The sequence below is a fragment of the Psammomys obesus genome, unplaced genomic scaffold (assembly GCF_907164565.1).
Source record: "Psammomys obesus unplaced genomic scaffold, mPsaObe1.curated_primary_1811, whole genome shotgun sequence".
NCBI lineage: Eukaryota > Metazoa > Chordata > Mammalia > Rodentia > Muridae > Psammomys > Psammomys obesus.
This window is the reverse complement of record NW_026596134.1, coordinates 27,632,421-27,644,786: the sequence shown is the minus strand read 5'-3', so window position 1 is coordinate 27,644,786 and position 12,366 is coordinate 27,632,421. Positions and strand designations below refer to the sequence as shown.

At 45.0% G+C, this 12,366-nt stretch overlaps 1 protein-coding gene across 3 annotated transcripts in view; it reads left to right on the top strand.

Moving 5' to 3' along the window:
• Nucleotides 1-8,191, top strand: part of Pcnx1 (pecanex 1) — a 104,402-nt gene extending 96,211 nt beyond the window's left edge. For 2 of the 3 annotated variants that reach the window (XM_055592799.1, XM_055592797.1), the window contains exons 30-34: nt 417-622; nt 2,114-2,556; nt 2,981-3,121; nt 3,283-6,151; nt 7,452-8,191. In XM_055592799.1, the coding sequence (XP_055448774.1) occupies nt 417-622; nt 2,114-2,556; nt 2,981-3,121; nt 3,283-3,423 (931 nt within the window). In that variant the 3' untranslated portion in view covers nt 3,424-6,151; nt 7,452-8,191. The remainder of the gene's footprint in view (nt 1-416; nt 623-2,113; nt 2,557-2,980; nt 3,122-3,282; nt 6,152-7,451) is intronic. The other variant, XM_055592798.1, reaches the window with a different exon arrangement.
• The last annotated feature ends 4,175 nt before the right edge of the window (nt 8,192-12,366 follow it).

Below are 12,366 nucleotides of genomic sequence, written 5' to 3'. Positions count from 1 at the left end.
GTTGGTTTTTTGAGATAGGGTTTCTCTGTGTAGCCCTGACTGCCTTGGAACTCACTCTGTAGACCAGGCTGGCCTCAAACTCAGCAAAATGCCTGCCTCTGCCTCCCAACTGCTGGGATTAAAGGCATGCGCCACTACCACCCAGCCAAACAAAGATTCCCAATTTCAGCTGGGGTTCTAATGATACTGCTATGTTCTGCACAATTGGTTGTGCCAAATGGACAATGAGTGCGTGATCTGAAGTGGTGAGTAGGGCAGGGCTGGGCTTCCCCAGCCATTCTTGGGAAGCAGAATTGGTTCCTGATACTGGTTATACCATAAAGGCAGACATCAGCAATATTGAAGACTCAGAAGAGTGAAGAATGATTATGAAGTGATGGTGGGCTAATACTTCCTACTTTGCAATTCGTCTCCAGGCTAAGGAAAGGTTGTGGAGCTGGCTGCAACAGCGGTGGCAATATTGAAGATTCTGACACTGGAGGTGGGACTTCCTGTCCGGGTAACAATACAACCACTGCCGGTGATCCCCACGGCAGTGTGTCCCAGGGAAGCACTGGAAACCCAGGACAGGGAACAGGATCTGGACTCCACCCGCCCACCACACCATATCCTCCAACATTAGGTAACTGGAGACAAGTTCTGTGTCATGTTGACCCCTTAGCCATTGGGCCAGTGCGTGTGTGTGTGTAAAGGAAGAGAGTGTGTTGTTACTTGCTTAAGATCCAGCAGTGCATTCTGCCATTTGTTCTATCAGCGTTGATGCGCATGTGTAAATCTTGCACCTCACTTGTCTGTGGAGCACGCCTTTAATCCCAGCAGTCGGGAGACTGGGGCAGGCAGCTCTGAGCTTCCAAGTCGGCCTGATCAGCACCAGTGAGTGCCAGGACAGCCAGGGCTAGAGAGAGAGAGAGAGACCCTGTCTCAAAAAAACCAAATATATATTACATTTTAGAGCTAGTAACATTTAATTCTTGTATTTTATTTAACTTTTCTCCTGCAGTGCAGTAACTGTGCTTCTCCTGACATTACAATGCTATTTACGGGTAACCCTTTGTAATCACTTAGGACTCTTTTAGGCTGCATACTTTAAAAGTGGAACTAAGACTCTTGATCCCTAACACTGAGGACTGCAGCAAGTTTCTCTCAGGCAGGTGGTTCAGACGTCAGGCCTTCCACCCACGAGCCCTATCAGTCACCTCCCTCTGAAGTAAAGCAAGCTGCCAACAGCCATTTCTTTGGGCACTTTCTTCTTCCTTTATTTTTTCTGTGTGTGTATACATGTGCGGATGTATGTATGTGTGGAGGATGTTTTATATCTTCTCAGCAGTTTTCAGGCACACATCTTAGCGCTCACTGCAACCAACCTTGCTGCTCGCATCTCCAGAAGCTTCTTCCAGCCCCCCTGGGACTCTGCACCTCCCTGCCCTGCCCATTCTGTCCCAGCAGCTGCCATCCAACTCTTGGCCTCTGAGCTTGACTCTGACAAGATCATGCAGTGTTTCGCTATTTTTATTTTAGTGTGTGAGTGTTTGCCTGCATGTGTGTCTGTGCAGCACACGTGTGCAGTGCCTGTGGAGGGCAGAAGAGGGCGCCTGATGGCCTGGATGAGACTGGAGTTACAGATGGTTATGAGCCACCATGTGGAGTCTCAGACTTGAACCCAGGTCTCTGCAAAAGTAGCCAGTCTTCTTAACTGCTAAGCATCTCTTCAGCCCCGCGCAGTGTTTCTCAGTAAACATTTCTGACTCTTTTTCAAAGACAGTTTATCTCATTTTTTTATTCTTATTTTTCTAAAATATTTCTGTAAAAAAATATTTTAGAATTTATTATAACCTTAAATCCAGATATTTGCAGTGAATTGTTTGTTTTTTTTACACCGTATAATCTGAATTTTAAAAAGTTTTAAGAAATTTTTTAAAATGGTGTTATGGAAATCATATATATATCCCAGGTATTTATTTCTTTTTGGTAGCTGTAAAGGTTTTAGACGTAAATGGTCTATTTTATAAGTTTATGGAGTGATTGCTTAAGGAAGATGGTTGAAGAAAGCCCGGCACAGAGGCCTGGTGTGCCTGGTCTTCTGCTAATGAGTGCTGTCATTGCTTCTTGCCAGGCACCAGCCACAGCGCCCACTCAGTGCAGTCCAGCCTGGTTAGACAGTCCCCAGCACGGGCCTCCATGGCCAGCCAGTCTTCCTACTGCTACAGCAGCCGCCATTCGTCCCTCCGGATGTCCACCACGGGCTTTGTGCCATGTCGGCGCTCCTCCACCAGCCAGATATCACTTCGAAACTTGCCGTCATCCATCCAGTCCCGCCTCTCCATGGTGAACCAGATGGAAGCCGCCAGCCAGGGCGGCATGGGCTGTGTGCAGCACGGCCTGCCCTCCTCCAGCAGCTCGAGCCAAAGCATCCCAGCTTGCAAGCATCACACCCTTGTAGGCTTTCTTGGGGCCGAGGGTGGTCAGAGCGGTACCACTGAAGCCCAGCCAGGCAGCAGCTTAAGTCCTGCCAACATTTCACATGCCAGAAAGGGGGAAGTCGTTTACAGAGTCCAAGTGAGTAGGCCAAGAGATGTGTGCTGTGGCTTTTTTTTTTTTATGTCTCACTTGTTCAGTAGGGGACCCCTGTGAAAACTTGATGCATTTAGGTGTGGGGGACTAGAGCACTTTGGAGGATGGGGAAATGTTCTGCTGCCCGCTTAAAAACTCAAAGCACCAGTTTCTGTGCTTGCAGGGATGCTTGTTCCCGACATGGCACAGATACAGTCAATGCAGGAAGGTAGTCCAAAAGGAATTGGTTTGGAGCTGGGTAGGTTTTCTGTCTTTTTTTTTTTTTTTTTTTTTTTAATCTGAGTTCCACTGTAAGCAGTGGAGAGTTTAAAATGTGAAGAGTCCTACAAGAGAAGTTTTGTTTAGCCCTGTATTTTTCATCATGAAGGGAAAATATTAATTGGAGGTGGATCCTTGTGTCTCCGTTTAGATTGTGGATCTCAGTCAGATTCTCGAAGCGATTAACCTGTCGAAAAGGAAAGAGCTGCAGTGGCCTGATGAAGGAATTCGGTTAAAAGCTGGGAGGAACAGCTGGAAAGACTGGAGTCCTCAGGAGGGCATGGAAGGCCACGTAAGTTCTCCCGGGAAGCTGCTGTGTGCTTGAAGCCGTCAGGCTCAATGTGTGGTTTTAGCTGGTCTGTGTCTTCTGCCTGGGTTGTTAGCAGGACTACACAGGGGTGAGCGTACGGGTACACTCAGGGTCTAACTGCACATTTTTGTCTGGGTTAATAGGTGATTCACCGATGGGTGCCTTGCAGCAGAGACCCAGGTACCAGGTCCCACATCGACAAGACAGTGCTTCTGGTCCAGATTGACGATAAATACGTGACTATAATTGAAACTGGGGTACTAGAACTGGGGGCAGAAGTGTGAGCCCACGTTGCGCACCCGAGTTTCTTTCTCTGGCTTCCCAGCCTTTGGAGAGAAAGCAAAGTTGCTGAAGATCCGCCTACGGGGAGGCCTGCACTTCACAGCAAAGACTTGAACAGTGGCTTGGCTAAGCGCCTCTCCGCCCTGACTTTTGTCACTGTCTCCATCCCCAAATAAAGCTGAAATATTTTTTTAAGTTAGCTGCATGAAAGGCAAAGTTGTCTGTCAGAGCCTGTTTAGGAAAGGCTCTCTATGCATTTACGCTTTGACCCACGGACTCTTGCCTCTAATTCTGAGCTCATATTTTTCTAATTTCTTTGCCAAAAACAGTTGCCATGGTTTTTTGTTGTAGAAAATGAAATCCATTGACCATGATTTTTGCAAACAGACCCACGTGGAAGCATTCAGCTCAACATATAACAGTATGAAAGTTTAACGTACAGTGAGAAAAGATGATGCATAGATGTAGGTTTATCTTATTCCATGAACGCTAAAAACTTTAATGAAAACAAACTGCACTAATTTTTTACAGCAATGCACTAAATCTGAGATTTCTCAGAACATTTATTTATATATAAAAATAAATACCATTATTTAAATTGCCTTCAGGATTAGCCCCTCCCTTTCCTGACACATGTAGCCAGCAGGACCTGCTGCTCCTTTTCTGTCAGTGCACTGCACTGTGGAGCCACTCCTAGCTTCATCCCTGCCGTTTCCCAGCCCTGGGGACCAGTGGATCCTCCTGGCCAACGCCACTGCCAGCTGCCCCGTCACGTCTCCAGTGTGCCGCGTTTCTTCAGCGGGTGGCAGGCCCTGTTGAGGTTGCCTCTGGAACATGCTTTTGCTCTTCAAGAAGATGAAGGCCCAGGAACTCAAGAGAGGATCAGTTGCCTCTTGTCTGAAGAGTTCCTAGCTCTTGACATTTATTCACATGAAGTTCAGTTTCTCAAGTAAAATTTTTTCAAACAAAATTGTCATGTGGTGCGGTCCCTATTCTGTCGTCTTCAGTTCTGCACTCTGCTCCTTCCTGTTCTCTTTCTATCACTTGAAATTATTTCCTGTAATTTATGGTGTATTCCTGTCTTAAAATATTTATAACTGTGAAATTGACTCAATTCATATGTTGTCCCATAAATTATATTGTTTCTTTAAAGAGCATGTATCCAGGGAAATATGTACCTTGGATTTACAGCGCGGCTGCATGCAAACTGCAGTTTAGGTTTCACTTGCAACTTCAAGCATTTTTTTTTTTTAAATGCTTAAGATTCCCTTTGTTCTAAACTCCAAAGAAAATTGCCCATCTCCTCTAGCACCTGGGAACAGCTGTCTGTCTCCGCGTGGACAGACCCTAGAAAGAAACAGGTCAGTTCATTTTGATGCTTTGTGATAAATCTGTCCGAGCTGTGACCGTTCCATTGTGTGGCACTGGCCACTTTACCCGGTGGCTTCTGTGTGAGGCCACCTTGGTGGAGTGTCTTCTGAGGTGAGAGGAGAGAGCTGTTGTTCCCACTGGCTGGGGTACAGCTGTCATCGTGCGTCCTGACACTACAGGAAACAGGAGCGCTGGCAGCAGCAGACAGGAGTCTGTCCACAGTGATACTTCAAACCCTGTTTGTTTTCCCTGTATTGTTTTTAAATCTGTGTTCAGAACCCAATGTGCCTTGTATTGACGTTTCCATAGACTTCAAACTTTGCAGACTTTATTGTTTAAAAATATTTGACTTACTGAACCTTTACAAAGGAGCCCTTCTCTTTCTAAATTGACCACTTTAAAGTGTATTTCCCCCCGCTGCTGTTACTCTATTCCCTTCGCCCATTTGGACAAATCCGTGCTTCGCGGTGTGTTCAGTGGTGGATGTTCTTTCTGAAGCTAAATGCCTAATCTGTCTTGTCTGTGTTTGAAACTCCCTAGAGGAATTGTGCGCCCTGCTGCTTGTCTGTTCCCTGCTCAAAATGAGTTTGATCTTGTCATGGCCTCTCCTAGATGGAGAAGTAAGTGGAGGGTTGGCATTCTAAGATGGAAAAGCATCTATCTTGCACAGAGAAAGAGGCAGAAGATGAATCGGAGGGTCAGAATTCTGTTTCTGCCTAGTCCCCCAATAACTATTAGATGTTATATGCTCCGAAAGTAAAGATTCCCTCCTTAAGACGGATTCTGTATGGAACATGTATAGCGAGTCTGAATTTGGGAGAGTTGAACATTTTTCTTGGGACAAATTCACTGTTTGTTATCATATAGCTTTATTAAATTTATAAATTAGGAACCCTAAGAGAATTTTGTTTTTAGTTTTTTAATCTGAAACTGATGACCTAAAAAAAAATACCTTTTCTAATTACAGCAGGAAAGATAATGATAATTAAAGATTTGTGTTTTAAGATTCAATTTATCAGGTTTTGTTTTGTTTTGTTTTTCTCCCAGTACCTACCTGGATAGCAAGCTGGTATTTTAGATTTTCTGCTTAGACTTTCTCACTAAAGTACAGAACTCCAGCATACCTCAGTGCATTAGTCCCTAACTGCCAAAACTCAGAGTTCCTTAATTTTGCAAGTAATTAAAAACAAACTGTGTATTTCTTTAGGTAGTTGTATGACTGAAGTCTGTTTTTCTTCTTCAGTTTTCTTCTTTATCTTGCCCCATTTTAAGATGATAATACTGGAATGGCCTTATCATCTTCTTCAGTGACAAACAAACAAACAAACAAACCTTCTGTAGCCCTACACTAAGGTTTTGGTGAGTCTTTCAGCCCATATCTTGGTGGGAACTCTTTTTTTTTTTTTTTAACACCATTTTCAAGGGCCAATAAAACTTTGCAAGTGGACTTTCTGCTAACCAGCTTTCCTCTCTCCACAAATCTAGATTAACTCGCAGCCATGCTGCTCTTGGGACTCAGGAGGTTAGAGATGAGGTGGGATGAGGTGGGACAGAAGCTTTACAAGGAAACCTCTACTAGATTGCAGGTGTTTTGAAAACACTTTGAAGTTATATTGGTAATCCTTCGGGTCCTTGAACCAGAAATAAAAGACAATATTTCTCTCTTGAAAGGCACGTAGAAAATGACTCTGGGTACAGAATGTCAAGCAGTGCACACACGAATTCGTATATAGGAAACCATAGCTCTCATTAAGAACTCTTTCTGGGTTAGTTAGTTTTTCTATCTCCTATCACATTTGAGCAAAGGACTCATTGCCTTTTTAAACTCTGCTTAATTTACTACCAGCATCCTTCTGCCTCCACCTAGAACCCCCCCGATGGGTCACTGTCTTGAGTCATTTATCAGAAACTGAGTCTTTAATATTTTCCCACTGTCTAAAACTGTCTCTTTCTAAATAAATTTCATTTAGCCTTTGTTCTATATATATGACCTGAAAAAAATAGTGTTACATGAGATTTCTTTGAATTTCTGTTTACCAGCTACTAAAATATAAACTGCTGTTGAGCATATTAATTTCATATTTTAAGCACTTTTTCATTAATATAAGCAAATTTATTTCTGGATTTTTGTTTTTAAGTCATCAGTATTCTTTGTCATCTCTCTTGTAATTGGACAGAGATCCATTTAACTTCTTCATGTGAGATGATATATTGTTCAGATGAGTCCTTTCTCCTAGAGGCATTTTCTTTAACTCCAAGATGAGTGGAGACTCGGTTAAAGCTTAATTTAAAATGGTGCATGGAGCCTGTTGTTGGCCTTTGAACTTTCTGTTTCAGTCGTAGGTGGATATTAAGTTTTCCTGATGAGAAGAAAGAGGTATATCAGATACCACAGTATATTTAGGTGATAGGAATTTTAATATGTTGGATGTGTAGGCATTTTTAAGTATTTGAAAACCAGCCCTTCATTTCTCTTTTAAAATCATGTAGTTGATGGACACGGAGGCTGTCTCGTTTGAAACTTATTAGCTATTCACAACTGTAATCATCAAATGGATCTGGAAGGATCTAGCTTTGCTTGAACGCAGAGGTCTGTTTTCTGAGATGAGTCACCTCCTGGAGTCAAGAACCATGCTGAGAATTTCTCTTTCCTGCCTAGAAACGAGATGCTCCTCCGGAAGCCGGCCGTCCTGATGTGCCACTTTGTGGACGCAGCATAGACCTACCCAGGGAACTCAAGCTGATGGTCACACAGGATCACACACAGCTTTGGTATCATACTTATACCTATTATATAGGCTCTGGCTTTCTTATGCTTCAGCTCTGCCCCTGACAAGCTGTGATTCACTGGAACCAATAAGAGGGACAGAGGTGCCCTGACGGGTGGTGGGGATAAGTCCATGCTGCCTGCACAATAGAGGCTGAGGTGGCTGCTCCAGGTGGCTCAGGTTTGGTGTGCTTGTCTTTAAAACAAAGACTGCAACCAAAACAACAGACATGGGCTTGTGCTTTTTTTAAAGCTAGAGCCTCAGTAAGTTGTCAGCATTGGTTGGTAACTCTGTTCAGGTCTGGCAGCGAGCTCTGCATGAGGAAAAGGAAGAAGGAATGTTAGAAAGGGTTGCGGGAAGTGGGCCTGTGGAAGGAGGGTGGCTTCCCCTTTTCTGATCATGGGCTCTGAAAGATCGTTGCCTTTACCAGCATTCAGTATTTACCAGAAAGAAGGATCTGTGTCCTTGCGCGTGTCTGTGAGAGTGGGAGTGCTGCTGTAAACAGCTGTAAATACTGTAGTTGTTTAAAATGGAAATAAAAGCTGAGAGGTCTTTTGACATATATTGATCAGGAAAAAATAGAGAGTATTGACCATGGATTAAAAACAGGAAATAAAAGTTTTTCATTTTGCCTTTTGTCCATTTTTTGTCAATTTTTTTAAATGTAGAATACAGTGTATTAGTTCCATGTGACATATTCTTAAAACACTCTTGGTTCTGAAGGAATCATCCAAAGCCTATAAACATGGGGTTTGGCGTACAGCCCTGGTGGTACCTCCTCCACAGACATTTTCATCCTCTGAGTTATTTTACATGTTAATGGTAGGACGTGTCAGGTGATAAGACATTTGTGTTTAGTTACACTAAGTTCCCATGCAGAGGAAGGAAGAAGTCTCAGACGTGTGCCAGGGCTATATACTCACCACCCAGGGTCTTGACACATCCTTCAAGATGGAAACTTGTGTGGGGAGAATTTCATAGTCTGGACTGTCACTAGGTGCATGCTAGTGTCATTTTAAGTAGTAATAGTGTGGGAGGCAGATTACTTTCTGCAGTAGAACCTCCAACAGTTTGCTTCCTCTCTCCTGGATCACAGCATTCCATCTTAAAGATAGTATAGATTTGTAGTGACAGGAAACAAGCCAGTTGAGCAAAACACCTTCAAAGGAAGAAAGGGCTCCCCTGGCGAGTCACATTCATCTTGCAGTTAATTCCAGGGGCTCTTACTGCGAGACCTCCACCTTACTTTTAAAATGCACCTTTTAAAGTGTACTTAGGATTTTTCATCTCAACGTGTTTTGCTGGCTTTAACTATGTAAGAGCATCTTCCCCTGAAGTGGGCAAGGTGAGCTTTTAAGTGTCACCCGAGTGTGGCTTCCTGATAATTCAGCCAGCACTTGTACATAATATTCTATTTTCCCTCTCATACGTGCTTATGAAAGGCAACTGAACGTAATCACATCTGTACACAATTTGATGCAAGACAACTGTGGATTGCTTTGTAATTTCTCTATCATGTGGTCTTGGACTGGTTAGGTACTCAGTGAACCAGCTGTGCCAAAGGGCAAAGTCAGGCTCGTGTTTCCTTTTGTTTCTGAGTGAGTCGTGTTGATACATAAATAACTAGCCCTTATGAAACTACACCAGATCTCTGGCCCCATCTTGAAATCTGTCTTTATCAGAAAAAGTCAGCATCCAGGGTAGCATGGACACTTTTCAAATTTGTGAGTAGCCTTCACTGCACTGATCTTGGCCTTTTGAGAGCTACAGGAAGTGCTGGGCTGAGGAAAAAGTTGACCAACCATGCAGTCACCATACATGCTTCTACCAGTTCCAGCAAGCTCAGCATACCCTTTGCCTCTTCAGTGTTGTTGCTCCTTTAAGTGCGAGGACCAAGGCCAGTCACTGCATGTGGGCTTCTGGGAGAAGAGGGCACTTCCTGGGCAAGGACCTGGCTTAGCACAGTCCTGAGGATGAGGAGTCCAGTGGCACACAGCATCGTGGTCACAGGCTAGAGAGGAGGTTTACACGAGAGAGAGTTCTGGAAGGGCTGTCAGCTATACTGGCCAAGGAACATTATCTATTTCCCCGTGTTCAGCTCCAGAGCTGGACACAGGATGTGCAGGCGAAAGTGTCTTGCCTGCAGGGACTCACCGCTGTAAGCCAAGGGTAGAGACAAGACCCATCTCAATGGGCCTGGGGCTGGGGATACAAGAATCCTCCAGCAGCTTTGGTGCCCATAGTTTTCCTTCACGAAACACCCAGAGGTCTACTCAAAGGAAGCACCTTCCTCAAGGGCTGAAGCAAGGACTAGCCATGCCCCATCTTCCAGGTTCTGCTCCTCATCGGCAAGGTGACACAGTGCTACAGGGGACCAGAGAACTAGCTAGACATACTGGACCATCAGAAAGAGCCAGGTAGGAGCAGTGTTTCCAGCCTCTCCTGTGACAGCGGTGTGCTAGAGGAAATGAGAGCCCTGGGCTCCAGAAAGCCCCTGAATCTCAGCCAATGAAATGCAAGGAAACGGTTCTGCTGTGTCCCTGACAGACTCTGCCAGGAGAGGGCAGCAGGAACTCAGCCCACACTGGAGAGACACATGCAGAGAGCAGTGCCCTTGAGACGCCTCTTCAGAAGCAGGGTGAGGCATGAAGAGAGCAGTCAAGAAAGGCTCAGAGCTCCTGGGTAAGTCACCCCCCACAGGCAGGACTACCCCTGGACCTGCTTAACACTTGCCCCCAGTGAAATTCTTTCCCTGGCACATGTCAGTGTAGGCCCTGAAATCATAAAACTTGAAATGAAGATTGTCTGTTAAAACATACCAGGCCTTGAAGCATCAGTGTTGGGCAAGGTGCTTTGTCCCTGAGTAACAACCAAGAGACTGTGCTAGAACCAAATCCTTGGATGCTCCAGTCCCTTGTGTGAAATGATGCTCTGTGTATGTGTTTTAGGGATTGGCCCCAGGGCCGTGCCCATTCTCAGCAACTGTAATGCCACGGAGCTTTGTCCCCAGGACCTCCATTATGTCTTATGACCTCTAGACGACTCATGATACAAAACAACATAAACACAGGTAAGTAGGTGTTAAGCCACATTGCTAGAGATTACTGGCAGGAAAAGAGATGTATGTTGAGTTGCCAGTTTCCATCTCCAGCTGACACATTCTGGATGCAGCACGCCAGGACACACAAGGCTTACCCTTTGCTCGCTGATTCCTCAAATGGGTACCACATGCATTCGTAAGTACGCGGCTGGCCACAAGTGCCAGGGGAAGCTGAGGACCCCTGGGTTCCTCTCAGGGATGGGAGTCACGAGACAAAGGGCCAGCTACCTGCTTTCCAGCCCAGCAGAGAGGGGCAAGCTGGAGGTAGCAGAGTGAGGGTAAGTAGCCTGGCACCACTCCTCTGGCACTTGGAATGAGCAGCACACCTGGGTGACTCAGTTTTAAACTGTGGAGGCAGCCGGTGCCTCATGCAGGAGCCTCAGTGCTACCCATACACACTCTGGTGAGGGAACACGTGCACACAGACAACTCAATAGAGGGGTCACACAAACGCTACCCCACTCTTAGTGTGACAGAAACCACATGAAATGTTTTCAGAGAGTTTAGTAGGGAAGAGAATTTAATCTGTTAACCAGGAGGAAGAGACCTGAGGGAATGGAAGCCCATTCCCCACCCCCTTGGTGACGGGGATGGCGAAGGGCAAACAGCCCCTGACAAGGTAGGAGAGCAGAGGTAAACAGGTTGGGGTTGTCAGGAAACTTGAAAACATTCGTTTTGTTTAGGATATATTGGGTTGAATGCTGTTTGAAGGCCCAAACGATGAGAAACACATCTTCCTGAACGTAACAGTGAGACTTAACTCAAGGACAAGCCCAGGGTTGTTTCCTGGTCCTGAGTCCTACCAGCCTTGCCTGCACAGTGGTGTACAAGGCCTGACCTCCATAGCCTTGCCCGGATCTCCTATGAAAAAGTTGGGGAAATATCTCCCCACCCCAGTTGATTTTTTTTTGTTGTGAAGATGTTGTTGTTGGTTTGGGTTTGGTAATTGTTTTTTGTTTGTTTTTGTTTTGTTTTGAGAAAGTAGCTCATCTACTTTGCTACCCCGGTAAGTCTTGAACTTGTAATCCTCCTGCCTCATCCTTCGAAGTCCTGAGATTACAGTAGTGCGTCACTGTGCCCAGCTAACCCTTTCCCTTTAAGGGCCCAACCTCAGAGCTGCTAATCCCCTTGACTAGAATACAATCACATGGCTGTACGGATGCTGGGAAATGTAGTCTTTGCTCTGTGCAGTGAGTGCCTACTAAAATTCCGGGCCTGTAGGATGAGAGAAAGCACAAGATGCTGATTACCAGGGACCATTGAGCAGCTCAGGAGATATGTAGATCCCCAGGTGCTAGCTGCATGCTTTGTTGTCACTGAAAGCAACAGGGTCTGACCGACCCCTATCTAAGCAGAGAACTAACAGTGCTGCATTTGTTCCTTGAATTAAAATGCAGCAATCAAGAAAAGGAATGTGATGGTAACTGGAGAGATGTCCCCATGGTCAGGAGTAACTGTTGCTCTTCCGGAGGATCCAAGTTCAGTTTCTAGCACCTGTATCTGGCAGCTAATAACTGCCTGTAATTCTAGCTCCCAGAGACCTGACACCGTCTGGCCTCTGAGAGCACCCACACTCAGGTGCACATAGACACAGATATGTACAGACACACATAATTTAAAAACAATAAAAAGGAAGCTTTTTTTTTAAGAATGTGGCCATGCAAAAATTATATATATATATATATATATATATATATATATATATA